This window comes from Anser cygnoides, chromosome 3, assembly GCF_040182565.1.
Source record: "Anser cygnoides isolate HZ-2024a breed goose chromosome 3, Taihu_goose_T2T_genome, whole genome shotgun sequence".
Lineage (NCBI taxonomy): Eukaryota > Metazoa > Chordata > Aves > Anseriformes > Anatidae > Anser > Anser cygnoides.
In genome coordinates this window covers 99,792,435-99,807,907 of record NC_089875.1, presented here as the reverse complement: position 1 = coordinate 99,807,907, position 15,473 = coordinate 99,792,435, and the positions used below count along the sequence as shown (strand labels likewise).

Genomic DNA, 15,473 nt, shown 5'->3' with positions numbered 1-15,473 from the left:
AAATATTTGCATTTTATTTTAAATTAATTTTGCAACACTATTCAAAGCCCTTTATACAGGTCTGCTCATTTACTTGTTCCTTTTCTTGCTTCCTTTTCAGAAGACAATGGACATTGGCTTTGTTCATAATTATGTGCCAAAGACTCTTTAGAACTACTCTGATGCTATCCAGCTTCTGAAAGAGTGCACAAAATGATGCAACCTGGAATGATCAAGTTTACATTTACACATCAGTTCTTTCAACAAAGCGCACATCTGAAAATCCACTCAGCCAGTGATTTCTACAACAGAAAGTATGGTCTGACAACTACACAGGCCAAAATTTAATTACAGACACTTCAAAGTGCTAGTGGATGTGGTGGCAGTCTAGGTCCTTTATAAGCAGCAGATGCCCTGGGCTGTTGTATTTAATCTCTAAACTGATGTAACAGTGCTCAGAATTTTCACCAGACCTCCTTATTCCTTAAAAGTTTCTTATTATTACAGTCCCATCCCCACTATGACCTTTATGTTAGCACTTGTAATCAACTATTTGTAAAGAATCTCTACAGCTACTTATGATGGCTACACTACTGCAACAAAGGATTCTTTTAAGGTAAATTTGGTTTGGAGGATCCATTCACAGAATTTTGGCCATTTAATACAAGATAAAAGAGCCAAAAAGGGAAAATGGGTATTTCATTCCTAGTTTTTTTCAGCTGACCACTCCAGTAATCTTCATCACAGATTGATTTGGTTCTACTGTCGTCATTAGTGTCAGTATTTTAACTAATTTTGTACCATGACATATATACTACATAAACACAAATGTTACACAAATATTTATTTGTACGGTTTAGTTGCATTTGCATGGTTTAGTTGCATTTGCATGTTAATCATCCCAGAGAAGCTTTGACAATTTCTGTATAAAATGTAGGTATATATTTATATACAAATATAAATTTATTTATTAGTGAATTTCATATATAGTATCAAAATAGTATTTGTAAATTATTTTTCAAATGCACACCTTTGCAAATTGGTTTACTCTGGTTCCAAGTGCTGTCCTTTATACAACGCAGGGTAGATGAACCGGAAGGCTCCATCAAATATCCTGGATTACACTGATAGCTGACTGTCTTATTGAAGGTGAAATCATTTCCAAACTGGATGCCATTTGCTAATGCACCTGGATCTCCACAGCTGATCACTAGCAAGAAAAAGAAAAAAAAAGTTTGTTTATTTTAACAAAAACATAACGAAACATTGAACTGTGTATAGCTAATGTCCCTTTTATAGTGCACAAAGCAATAACAATTTTGAAAAATATATTCTGAACAAAATAAAAAACTTAATATTTTTTTCTAGCTAAGAATTTGAATTTTGAGGTTTTGCAATATAATAAGCCAAATATTATGCTAAAATACAATCAATTCATTATAGAATCACGGAATGGTTTGGGTTGGAAGGGACTTCACCAATCATCTAATTCCAACCCCCCTGCCATTGGCAGGGACACCTCCCACTAGACCAGCTTGCTCAAAGCCCTACCCAACCTGGCCTTAAACACTTCCAGGGATGGGATATCCACAGCTTCTCTGGGCAACCTGTTGCAGTGCCTCACCACCCTCATAGTAAAGAATTTCCTCCTAACATGTAATCTAAATCTCCCCTCTCTTAGTTTAAAACCATTATTCCTTGTCCTATTGCCACACTCCCTGACAAAGAGTCCCTCCCCAGCTTTCCTGTACCCTTTAGGTACTGGAGGCCCTATAAGGTCTCCCTGGAGCCTCCTCTTATCCAGGCTGAACAACCCCAGCTCCCTCAGCCTGTCTTTGCAGGAGAGGTGCTCCAGCCCCTTGATCATCTTCATGGCCCTCCTCTGGGGCCACAGGTTATTTATCTGACATTATATTTATCGAGGAATGAGATTAGGTTGGTTTTCTAACATGTTGTCTATGTTGTCACCCTTCCATACTTTTGAGTAACATCCTCTCAGGGTCATGAGTGACCAGCAGCCTTTGTCACCCCTTTCCCCCCATCCCTGGGTGCCCGTGCTCAAGGCCAGCTCTGATACTGTGCTGACATGTAACCTGGGAACAGAGTGCAGCGGAAAGAGCTGAGAGCTGTGAGAAGCTTTGTCCAGGGCCTCCCACTTTGTTTGGTAGCTACAGTTAAACTCAAAGCCTCACCTTTGGTCTTTGAGACACACTGCAGTTATGCCTATGCCTGGCCACGTACCTCACTGACTAGACTATCAGCTTGCTCTGGGACCTGCCTTGTCACATGCTGACTTGCCTGGGGATGAGTGGATCATGCTTGACCCAGGTTACTGTCATTGGATCTGCTCTGCCCTTCTTGCTTGGTACTGTGGGTCTGGCCTCATCAGCAAGGTCACTGCACCTGCTGGCCTTGCTGACCTGCTCTGCACTGCTGGAGTAGCTGAAACTCACTGCTCCCTGACCCCTTAGTAGGATGAGTATCAGTCAGATCTGGCTCAAATGGCTCACTGTATAAACTGGTGCAGCAATGTAGCCAACTAGATAAAATCTGATTTAGACCTACCTGTGTACATAAGCCACAAAAAAAAAAAAAAAATAAAGCTAAAGAAAACTCTAGAGGAACACTTATTCTTAGGAATAATGTCATATTTTTAATTCACAAGACATTCACAAGATAAACAACTACAGAAAAGTTACCCATGTATCCATCTTAAAAAGATATTTCTGACAAAATATAGCATATATTACAATTGAGTGTACCTTTAAGCACATAAAATATTTATGTATCACAAGACAGAGGAATGGGAAAACATATATTTTTTTCAATCTAGCAAAATAATCATTTTCAGAAGCAGGCTGGTGATCTTAGCACTTCAAAGCTTTAGAGGAAGAAAGTTTATTTCTGACCTGTGCAGTCTGGAGCAGTGCCAGTCCATGTTCCATTAGCAGTACAATGTCGAGTAGTTAGCCCTGAAGTTTTGTAACCTTCCCAGCAGGCATAAATGACCGAGCTGGAGAATAATATTCCATCACTGTATATTATCATACCATTGGCTGGAGTGCCAGGGTTCCCACAAGATACAGCTGTGAAAAAGGTTAAAAAAAAAAACAGTATTTCCATGACTGTTGACTAGCTGGGGAAAAAAAAAACTAAGTCGACTTTTAAACAGCCTTCCACGTTCTAGCAAATATTACCAAGAAAATGCTTAATGGGTGTAATTTTTAGTTAATATCCTGACAGACCTATGCCTCTGATTTGCTCATAGTCACATGCTTCTACTCCCTTCCTGTCTTCTGGTATCTCCTCTTTCAATTGTAAAAAAATAAATACAATCATTTCTTTCTTGAATCAAGAAAAGCATAGATGTTCTGTATTGGCATCAATATCTATTGAGCACCTGTAGCTCTACATTAATACAATGATGATGTTTAGCTTCATAAATCTAAGATTTAGAAAGGGGTTTAATTAAGGTGTTGTTTTTTTTTTGCCAGCAGACCAGACAATCATGGGAGAAGAATTTGTTTCTTTGCTTGCTTGCTTGCTTGCTTGTTTAATTATTTTTCCTAACATTTCTATAAGGCGTCTTTATTTGACCATCCCTGCAGAGAAGACACTGGCAAAAGTATCATAAAATTCCAGTTCTGTGCAGAAGTTACTCCTCTTTATATGAATACAATAAAAATAGCATGAGGTTAAGTGATTAGCAGTGTTAATCAAGAATTAGGAAGAAAAGTGCATATAAATCAAACTCTTTCCTTCAGTCTTCCCTGAAACTTGAATTGGTTCATGAGACTGAAAGAACATACTTATGATGAGTCTTCCAGAGGTTTCAAGAGCTGGCAAGAGTTTCTTCTCTTCTACAACGCATGCATGCGTGCGTGTGCACACACACACACATAGAGTATCTAAAGGTGTTAAATGTATAGTCTAACCCAATGATATCATCAAATATAAAATTAAATTTAATGGCTTGGAATAAAGTGGTGGGATAAACCTGGAAAACAGCCAAATGCCCACTCAGATGCTCACTCACTCCCCCTCCTCAGAAGGAAGGATGCCAAAGCTCACGGATCAAGAAAAAGACAGAGGAATTGCTTACTAATTACCATGGTGGGCCAAACAGACTCAGCTTGGAGGACATTAATATAACACATTGCTAATTAAAATTGATTTGGACAGGGACAAAAACACAATCATTACAACAACACTTTTCCTCCCCTCTTTCACAAAGTTAATTTCACTTCCTTATTGCAGGCTTCTCTAACAACCTGTCAAGAGGTGCGAGGAAGTGGGAGGGCTACATTTACTACACAGCAGTATGGTGTAGAAACTGTAGCTCCTTTCTTTTCAAACTAGAGGAATTCCAGTCATAACGTTAATAAAACAAATTAAAGACCATTTGCAGATACTGGTCAAGGTAAAACACTGACCTGTATTAGGAAAACTTGGATACATTCATGAAAAGTAAATGTATTTATGGAATTTACACAAGGACAATGCGTCTTCAGATGCTTAATATTTGACAAAACAAGAATTTGCAGTAATTAACTATAAAATAATCCTTACAATATACATATAATGTTTATTACTTTTCCTCATATTTGGTTAATTCAGTTTATGACACTCTTAAGAGCAATCTAGTCTTCCCATTTATGCTAATAACAGAATCACAGAATCACAGAATGGTTTATGTTGGAAGGGACCTTTGGTGGTCATCTGATCCAACCACCAGGGAGACTCCACGACCTCTCTGGGCAATCTGTGCCAGTATTTAGTCACCCCTAGTCACAGTGAAAAAGTGTTTCCTCATGTTCAGATGGGAGTTCCTGTGTTTCAGTTTGCACCCATTGCCTCTGGGCACCACCAAAAAGAGCCTGGCTCCAAACTCTACACGCTCTCTCTTCAGGTATTTATCTGCATTGATAAGATCTCCCCTGAGCTTTCTCTTCTCCATGCTGAACAGTCCCAACTCTTTCAGCCTCTCTTCATAGAAATACTCCAGTCCTTTAATCATCTCTGTGGCCCTTTATTGGACTCTTTCAAGTATGTCCACGTCTCTCTTTAATTGGGGGGCCCAAACACTGGACACAGCACTCCAGGTGTGGCCTCACCAACACTGAGCAGAGGGGAAGAATCACCTCTTATGACCTGCTGGGGATACTTTGCCTAATGAAGCCAAGATTATCGTTAGCCTTCTTTGCAGCAAGGCCATATTGTTGGCTCATGTTCAAATTGGTGGCAAACAGGATCCCCAGGTCCTTTTCTGCAAAACTGATTTCCAGCTGGGTGGCCACCCAGAATAACAGTTATAATTTAATAGTTTTAGATTACAGGATTCTGTTAAACATAATTTGCCAAATAAAAAATGATTTAGGCTATTACTGATGTTTGGAATCATTCATAAATGTCTTTATTTTAAATTGAGGTTTTATTCACTTTTCACATTTAAAATTTTGAAGAGAAAAAATCAGTAGGATGGAACTTGAAACTTCTGTCATGAATGGAAGTAGTAGCAGGAAGCATTAAGTGAACTATGTTGGTGGTGATAGACAATTGTCAATATGGAATGATCTAAGAAAGGGTGCACAGCTTTAGTTTTCAAATTTAAAACACTCCAACTCCCTCAGGAAACTAGCATTAACTTTTGTTATCTTCATTCCCATGAACCATACTCTCTTTATATTCACCAATGTACCTGTACATGGAAAATAGCCTTAGATACTTTTAACTTTAATTTTGTGATCATGGTATTGTTCAAACATACCAACAGGAACACGCAAAAAAAAGTTTATACAAATTCTTCTGAGAAGTTTCATGACAAAAAGAACACTGTAGCTTTATCTTCCACTGTTTTATTATTGTTATTGTTACTGCTATTGTAAAATCATGATTTTAAAATGACATGGAAGGTCTACCATATTAAAATTATTATTATGGCCTTCAGATAGGAGTAAAAAGGAAGACGTGTATTTCTCATAATTACTTCAACTTCATCATTTTGCAGGCTAGACAGAAATTCAATATCAGACTCCCTGCTTTTCTCTGCTGTAGGACTGTTACAGTTGTCTCTATATGATCCAGGTTGCTTTGTAGGCGTCCCAGTCTGCCCCTAAATCATCTGTATTTTTGGTACAGACAAAACTTTAAAGGATTTGTCTTTAGATTTGTTTTGAATTACTAAGGCACTCAGTGATCACACAATGTGATACAACTGTATTCTAGTTATCCAGTATTTACTACAGATTTGTTTGACCTGAGTCTGAACTCAAAAGGGTTGTATGAAATGCTCTGTAAAGAATATGTGTAACTGCTCACTGCAAACTTTACTGCAGCAACATTTTAAATGAATTTTGCTTTTGCTATTAGAGAACCACAACTCCTATGATCTCTACTGATCAAGATGTACTGAGTAATAGTCTCTTATAGCCCACTAAAACCTCAGCCAAGAAAATAAATATAGAATATACACTGGAATAACCCTCTTTTATTTTTTTTTTTTTAAGCTGAAATATGCTTCATATCAGATAAGTGACACAGAAGCAGACACAAGTGCTTTTGTTTTACACATGGGTAACTGACCATTAATATGTAATGTATAACGTAAATTTCCTTGTGAGTCTGAAAAAAGTTGATTGCAAATTGTTACTAAATGACATGGACACAACTGGCACACCGAAGATTAAAGTAAAATGTAAGGAAGAGAGATAAACTTAAATGAAAAATATAGATACTGGTGTTTATCCATTATTCCCAGCTTTTGGTTACTAATATTGGGCTGAGGAATCACAATGTGATGGTCAGATATCCTGTCTCTTTCTGAACATAAGTGAAATCAGTCTACAGACAGAACCCTGATATGATGAATCCCAAAAGGATAAGACAGCCCTTTTTATTACAAATTGTCATCCCAAAGCCTGAAGATCATAGAGATTATTAACAGAAATGCCATGTTTTTTGTTGATTTCACTGCCAGCTGCTATGTTTAGTTTCTAAAACTAAAAAAAAAAAATAAAAAATCTATGTTTAGTTCTATGATTTTAGTTCCATTTGTGCAGATCTTGGTTCTGTACAGGCATGATATTCAGTGAAGGTGTTGATGCAAAATTTATCCATGCTCTTTCTCTTTCTAATAGGGAGCTTTTCATATCTTAAAAAAGAAACAGCAATTCTCAGAATTCTGCAGGAAGGAATGCTTATAGTGCTTCTGAGAATACCTAGGCTCCTCTCCGATTCTTTTGACCTCAAATGTTCTGAAGGATTTGTGTTTGAAAACATTTACCATCAAGACCATCTGTGAAAAAGACCATGAGGACTCTAATGACTTTTTTGCCAATAATGGCAATGCCAGAACTGGCATGGAGCCAGGGTTATCAATTCTGAGGTAACTTTCAGCAAGTGGTAATTTTAATAGTTCCCTTCCTTCCTTCTTCTTTTCTGCCTATGGGGTAACATGTATTGACAGGAAACCTTTTAAATATTCTTGGGTTTTATAAGCATTTTGGGGTCTATGGAGATCTATATCAATTTATTTAGCAGGTTCCAAATCACTCAAACAATCACAGATTCAAAGAAAGGGATTAACACACTAAGATCTTATCCAGTGTGTGACTTCCTTATGGGTGGAAAAAATATCAACTATATTTATTGGCAAGCTGAGATCAAGCCAGTTATAAACTCAGAGGGTTTGGAAACCCCCATCTTGTTACTGTGACATGCGTTACACAGAGTGTACAGCTTAAAAGATGGTCTCCTCCTAATCTCTTTGTTACTTATACTAAACAAAAAACAATCCAAGTAGAAGAGAAATATGGAAAGAAAGGTTTCATTTCTTTTGTTTTTCTGGAAACTTAAGGTTGAAGAAAAAGAAAAAAAGAAACAGCAGCATTTCACACAACACTGATTGCCCCTGCTTGCTGCCATACTTAATGTCTTCATGCAGGGACAGAAGAAAGGACACTGAACAACTTATATTTTCTACTGTAAATATTGATCCTGTGCCCACTGACATTTTAAAACAGCTATGGTGATATCTACACTGACAGAGAACCAGTCTGTGCTGAAGGATACTGAAAAAGAACCATTGTTACATGAGGAGACTGAGACTGTGATAAAATCCCTAAGCAAAAAACATCATGAATTTGTGAAAGACATGTTATCCTATCTTCTGGCTGATCATTTAGTATAGCAGAAAAGATAGTACAGAATCCATTAACTCCAAAGAATTAGATAAACTAACTTTTCAAGCACTCTTGGAAAGCAAGAAGTCATTTTAAAACTTTAGTCTTCCATCACTGGTTTTCAATTCTGACATTGCATAAAAAGAATAAAAGTCTTTTATTACATATTTTTAAATTTTATTCTTAATTGTGTTTTCCAGAAATATTCTTTGTTGCTTTTCTTCTGAAAGAGCTAGCATAAAAACAATCTCTTTCATAAAAATTAAATCTAATTTATGTAGAGAAATATTTGTTTATTTATACTTAGTTAAGAAAACATTATTTTTTCATTTGTTCAGTCCTTGATGTGTAGACACTACACAGAAAGATAATATGAAAATACTTTATTGCTAGAAGATGGATGACAGATATACTTATCACTCCATTTTCATATTTTCAATCAGTACCATTTAATTTTACATTAACTTAGATATCTATTCTCATATTCTATTCTCATATATATCTGTTCTCATATTCTCTTTCCAGTCTCATTATTTGTTTATTGTATTATTTTCTAAAAGTTTTTTTTATAAATATATACTCCAATATATACTTAGTTTGGACTTAGGTTTTAAAACAAAGCATTAAATGCTTGCAAACTGTGTCAAATTTCTGCAGAGAAATTTGAAAGCATTTTTTTTGTCATATAATTTTATTTCTAATTAAATACTAAAATTTCATTAGTAAGGTATTCAATGGTGTCATAAATGTCGATGCTGTCATCAATACCTACCTTCACACACAGGCTGTATACCTGACCAAGAACTATTAAGCAGGCATGTTCGTTCTGCAGATCCTCTCAGCTGATAACCCATTTCACAGGAGAAACGTAGCAGACTTTTTATTTTGAACTCATCCCCTAGTCTAGACCCATGAGCTGGTATTCCTGGATCATCACAATAGCCAGGATTATTTCCTATAAAAAACAACACAGCAGAATTATTGGGACAGAAGTTATACGTAACTGCAATGGTAGTGGTACGATTCTCTCTTGCAAATAATACTACTAACTGGATTGTTTCTATTACACTTTTCTTCCAGGTGTCATGAAACCAAAGATGAAAATGGCATGTATTTTTAACCTACTTCTTATCTCGGATCTAAACAGACCTAAACATAGAATTTGATATAAATGAGAGAGAAAAGACAATTTACACAGGAAGCACCCCGTCAACATTTCTGAAAATATTTTTTAAATAATAATAATTTTCTACATGGTATTTTATTGTTCAACTCTCTAAGAGTATTAACTTCTGATAAGAAAAATTAGAGAACAGAAAGAGTGAGTAAAATCATATTTAATATTCTTAATAAATATATCTGAAATACTTGTATCTGCAGGAAAGACTAAATGGTATCTCTGTGCCTATCAGGAACAGAAATTTCCTTACCTTTTTAGTTACCATGCAAGTGTTGGCTACAGAGTTAGAAGAGAAAAAAAGTGCTGCAAAACAGTCCTCTCAAACATGTCTTTACAGGTCTGATGAACTAATCAACTGCCTTGTCAGATAAAGTAGATGCTACAGCAAGAGCTACCCAAGGGTGACAAGGAATAATGGTCTCAGTAGCAATGATTAAATAAATTTTCTCATAAAATTGTCTCTCCCCTAAACTGTCATTCATAATGGTCCATAGAAAAAGTTTCTATTTTATAATCCTTCATTTTCTTTTTTTTTTTTTTTTTAATTATACCTCTAAAATGAATTTCTATTCAAAAGGTAGGGTTTTTTTTGTTTGTTTGTTTGTTTTTTCAAAACATGCCTATGTAGTTCCACGGGTTGAACTTGATATCTTTTTATATAGTTTTATTATTTCAATAACACACACTTCTCAAGACAAAATCTTGAATAGCAAAACGGTTGAGAAAACTCATAAAAAAATTCTTATTTTAGAAATGAAAATTTGTATTTGTCAGAAAGTATGATTTTAAAGTGTGCAGCAGGAGGTCTTCAGCATAGCAAGTTTGAGACAAACAGGCCTTGGTTGTGTCCACTTTGCTTAATGCTAGCTTCTTCTAGAACAGATTATTCTTGTTACCCTGCTGTGCAGCATTTGGACCTAGATTTCCTTGTCTAAATACATACTTGGAAACATGTGAGTGTCTTGAAGCCAGCTGGTACATTCTGTCTACACATGTACTATTAAACTTACTCTCTGAAACTGGTGGCTGCATCCAAAGTGCCCACTCCAGCACTAACTCGCAAACCACCTGTGTGTTATTAGATGGGGTGCTCACTGGGATGACTGAAAACCATTCCAGGGACTTTTCTGTGGTTTAGGTGAACAAGTACTAGTGTCCAGGATCTACATCCCAGCACTTTTCAATCAGCAGTCCAGATATAGCCTCTGAATGCCACTTCCTTCCCTCTTCCCCAAGACATTACTACTTCACAGGCATTTTCTCTGTTTAAAATGCATGAAATAGTATGAGGGCTGTGATTAAGGCTATCACTGTAGTGTGCTTATAGCATGAAACTGAGGTATGTGGGAGAGACTTTGGCTTGGAGGAACTGTTCAGGGAAGAAGGATCTAGGGTTCCAAAATTCTGATGATGTCCCATTTTGCTTGTGGACATAGATGCTGTGGAAATTATCCTAGATAAAGGACCATATTTTTTTCTTTGGACACTAGTTTTGTCTTGGAGAAAGCTTAAACTAGAGCCAAGCAAATTTATAGGCAAACAGTACAGACAAAGACAATCCTAGAGTTCTGGAGGTCTAGGCGCTTTTTATTTAGTAATGTAGATGATTACATGTTCATTACTGAAAAATAAGTGGGAGTCATCCTAAAAAAAATCTCATTCAGTGTGACTCTGAACACTCTCAACTATCACTTATCTCATAAGATACAAGTGGCCATCACTGAATCAGGTCCCAGGGGAAAACAACATGGAGATCGTATTTATATCATCAAGCATTTAGACATATATCAATATATAAAAAAGAAATAAGCCCAATGCAGAAAGAGGTTTCAAGACTGTTTTACATACCTCTTTAGTATAAGCCAAATTAGCTGTTTCATTTGTCCTGGACCCAATCATTCTTTCACTGACATTCTGAATACAAATTATTTGTATATTTTTAAAAGGAGTCAGCTCCTGAATATCTAACATTGAACGTGTAGTTACTTTTATAATTCTAAATGCTTTAGAGAAATCAGACACTTTTTATTTTTTTAATTAACGCAGATTGCTTTCTCCTTTTCCTACAGAATCTCCTTGCTTACAAGAGGGTGTCAGACCAAAATCAAACTTAGAAAATTAAATTCTGCATCAGTAACAATGTTTTAGTTGCACTAGATATGTTTTCATTTCTGATGGGATGATGACAGTAGTCTTTCATGGTTAAAAAATCTATATTTTTATAATACAGACACAAGTCTATAAAAAGTCTCTAAAAATATTATCACACTGAGGACTGTTATCTGAAGAGTCTCCATTGCTAGAGATTAGAATTTCTTTCCACCAGAATCAGAATCTCCCTTGTGGTAGGAAATGTTGGGTAATAGCACCAGAGGGCTCTGACATTTAAAATTTTAAAGTCTTGATGCAGTCTCAGATCTGGCACCTTTTACTGGACAAAAAGGTGACTGACATAAACCTGAGCTTAAGATAAGCAAGAAAAGGCCAGTTCTGTGTGGAAATTATTCATATGACTGTCGTGCAGAGATTCCTTTCAGGTTTAGGCATAAAGACCAAGACAGCAATGAGCCCTAGAGCTGTGTGAAGACTCTAATTAAACTTTCTTCTTTAAGCAGTAGAGAGCAGACAGGATACGTGAGTGATTTAAATTTACTTCCTTTCCACAGTGCTTCAAATTCTGTTCAGCGTCTTTACAGAATCAGTTTATGAATGGACTGTTGTCCAAGAACTCTAAATAGGAGTACAAAATTTAAATATCTTACACCTATTTGAATTAATGAATAATGGTCAAATCTGAATTGAACCACACTGAATCAGATGGGCTTAGGGGAAGATATAAGAAGATTTTATAATGTGCAATAATGGAACAATTTTCTCATTAGACAACTTTCTCCCACAACTTTACAGGTAATTGCTTTCTTGTATTCTGTAGTGTATAGGCTCGTTTCTGTTATAAAACTTATTAATATGCTGTGGATGTCCTTAGTAGCCAATCCTGACCTGAACTCTTGACTTCAACAAAAACATGCAATGTTTTATGGCTCCTTCGAAATTTGCATAGTTAGTCTGGGGGGGAATAAACTGTTCATGAACTTCCTGGCAGCACTAAAAACAATGCAGAGGTTTATAATATTTGCACATTGCCATACTAATAAAGAATACTCCTGTAAGTGAAAAAATGAACATAAGGCAGGAAGTTTACCAGCCAGTACATTTGCTGTGGTGTTTTTTAATCAACATTTTTATGTGTAACAATCTATATTTACACAACAGTGAATAAATGTATACATGTAAAGAAGAACTGTAACAGTTTTAAACAGTGTTTTGTGGCATCTATTTACTGCAGCATCCAACTGTATCATCTAACTAAAGAGCAAAGGTACCACAGTAATGACAAAGAGAATTGGAGCAAATGTTTTCAAATATTTCAATAAATGGTTATAATTTATCTGAGTGGCTTTTGGTGAAATTAAAAGATAACTGGAAAAACAAACAAACAAAGAAAAAAAAAACACACCACAAATATCTGACTCCAGTTAAAATTGCTAGAGAATACCCTTATTCATGTAATTACAAGGTGGTTTGTACAACTACCTGAACAGTGAGGGAGAGTCCCACTCCAGTGGCTATCTTCTTGGCACTCCCTTGTAGAATTTCCTATGAGCCTTCGACCCGCTGTACAAGAATAGTGAATTATGGAGCCATATGTAAATTTGTCTCCTGAAAGAACTGCATTGGCAGGTACCCCAGGATGTCCACAAGAAATGGCTGGCGGAGGAAACAGCACAATATTATAAGATATATTTATGGCACAGAATAAGAACGTTATAAGCATTACATACAAAGCCAGTACACAAAATAAACTTATTTCTGGATTTCTGCTCTTTCATATTTTAAGTTTCACTGTCACTATAGATCACTTACTGGTCCTTCATAATACTTGATATAGAAACTATATGTAAAACTAACTTATCCAGTTTTCCCTGGAGTTATACAGAACTCTCCTTCCTCATTCATTTCTATTCATTGTCCTCACCTACAAACTATACAGATCTTTTCTGTTAAGGCTGGGAAAGAAGAAACAGAAGAAGGTTAATGTTGCAGTGTGCATCTTTATTACAGATATAGTAATGCTAAGTAGTTTTATCATACCTATAAAATAACTAGAGGCAGTTTAGGCAGTACAGAGAAATAAAAAAAAAAATAATCTGTATTATTATTTTAGCAATGTGTTGCACTAAAGTGAGCAAGAGGAAAATGAGTTACTGATCATTCTGGTAAATTATGAATTATATTTATGCTTAAGTTAATGGGTACATTTTGTTTGAGAAAAAATCACCTCTACTGTTTTGGTATAGAATAACTTTCAAACAAGTAGTTGAGAACTGTTATATGAGGAAACATGGAACCATTTGTCATTTTAAGGTGAGGCAGAAATAAAATTCTGAATGCTTTCTGTGCAAAACTTAGGTCATGCAGTGGAGAAAGAAAATCAAAGAATATATATTTTACATAACTGTAGTAAATAGTCACTCAACTTAAACAGGCAACACTTAAGCAAGAGGTATTGAGCTTGAGAAGCCTTAAAAGTTACTTGAGTATATGATCTATGGGTCAAATATATTTTTAAAAGAAGAAAAAAAAAAAGACTTAATTATGAACAACTTCTGATGACTATTGTTTCTGACATTCATCAAAATTATTTGTGTTATAGTTGGTCCCATGATAATATCAAACTGACTGCAGAATGGATTTTTTCCAAAAGGCACAGTCCTGACCACTTTTCTTTACACACAGCTGTGTGTTTCTGCTGCTTTCCTTGAGCTGGCACAAGTATTCATGTGGCAAACGGTAACCAAATCAGGACACTGATCTGGCTGAACAGTACTCCCACAGAAATAATAACAATAATTAAAAAGTGTTTAGTTTTAGTTTTCAGCCAGATCAATTACTTTAATGAGCTCGCTGCACTACCATGCAAATGCAAGTCCTGCCACAATTCTGAAGGAGCTGCAGTGGGGGAAAAGGAGAGGTTAATGGAAACATCAGAGTTCTTGGAAGAAAAATCATGTAGATAACCTTAATGTGTTCGTATAATGATTTGTAGTGAGTAGCATAAAATTTTCCTAGCTTAAAAAGAAGAAAATAATCTGTTTTTAAGCAATGGCACTCGTGTACTACCTTGCATGTAAAAGAGCAATGCATTTCTACTTTTCTACTTTTGAACATGAATTGTTCACAGTAAACATAGTGTCTACTTTGGGTCTGAAATTCATCTTGCCTGCCTCTCCAAGTATTGTGTATTTTTCCCTATCCCAAAAACAATCTTAAACTTTAAAGAGATTGTCACTGATAATCTTTGAAAATTAAATCTCTTTTACAGTGCTTGAAAAGAATCTGAGAGACTACATCTATGAAAAGGTAATCAGATTTTTCTAATAGAAAAAGGCCTATTCATTTCATTGGGAGTTTATCTCAGTGAAAGAAGGTTAAATTTTTCCTAGAGATATTTGAGGTTCAGATGGTGTTTCAGTCCATCAGCAGCAAATTAGCAACAGCTAGCCCAGTAAATGATTGAGGAATTTAGGCACCTCCCAGTATTATTTGAAAGTTCCCAGGGTCTCAATCAGTAGTCCCCAGAGCAAGGTCAGGAACTCCTATCCTGACCAAATGAACAGCTAGGGCTTTCCTGAAGCTCTCCCTAAAACCAGAAAGCCATGTAATTGCTTCCAAACTTCCAAAATGCTTCAAGTGGAAAGATGGGTAGCTGTTATGGGTGATTTACATTCCCCATCTTCTTCTGCTCCTTCTGTAAAGATTGTCCTGTCCCCAGTCCTGGAAGAGATCACTGGGACAGGGACATAACAGTTTTTTGAAGACATAAACAGTGAGGCATATGCAAGCATCAGTAAAATATTCTTGCCAAATGAACAATCTTATACAACTATTTTGTATTTTTAAAGTCATATATTGCTGAATTATTTCATTGCTGAAATGGGAATAACCTCAAGTTTTAGATTTTAGCTCATATTGACAGATACTGAAAGTGTAGATTGTTCTAAAAATCAAAACAAAACTGTTTCAGTCATGCAGATATTAGATACACAGTAGTAGGAGGGAAACAAGCACAAAAC

The 15,473-nt window shown here is 35.9% G+C and overlaps 1 protein-coding gene across 7 annotated transcripts in view; it reads right to left on the bottom strand.

Moving 5' to 3' along the window:
- Positions 1-15,473, bottom strand: part of CSMD1 (CUB and Sushi multiple domains 1) — a 1,150,295-nt gene that overhangs the window by 33,505 nt on the left and 1,101,317 nt on the right. For all 7 annotated transcript variants that reach the window (XM_048078081.2, XM_048078083.2, XM_048078082.2 and 4 more), the window contains 4 exons: positions 12,934-13,107; positions 8,932-9,114; positions 2,889-3,065; positions 1,010-1,189 (listed from right to left, as the gene is read on the bottom strand). In XM_048078081.2, coding sequence (XP_047934038.1) covers positions 1,010-1,189; positions 2,889-3,065; positions 8,932-9,114; positions 12,934-13,107 — 714 coding nt within the window. The remainder of the gene's footprint in view (positions 1-1,009; positions 1,190-2,888; positions 3,066-8,931; positions 9,115-12,933; positions 13,108-15,473) is intronic.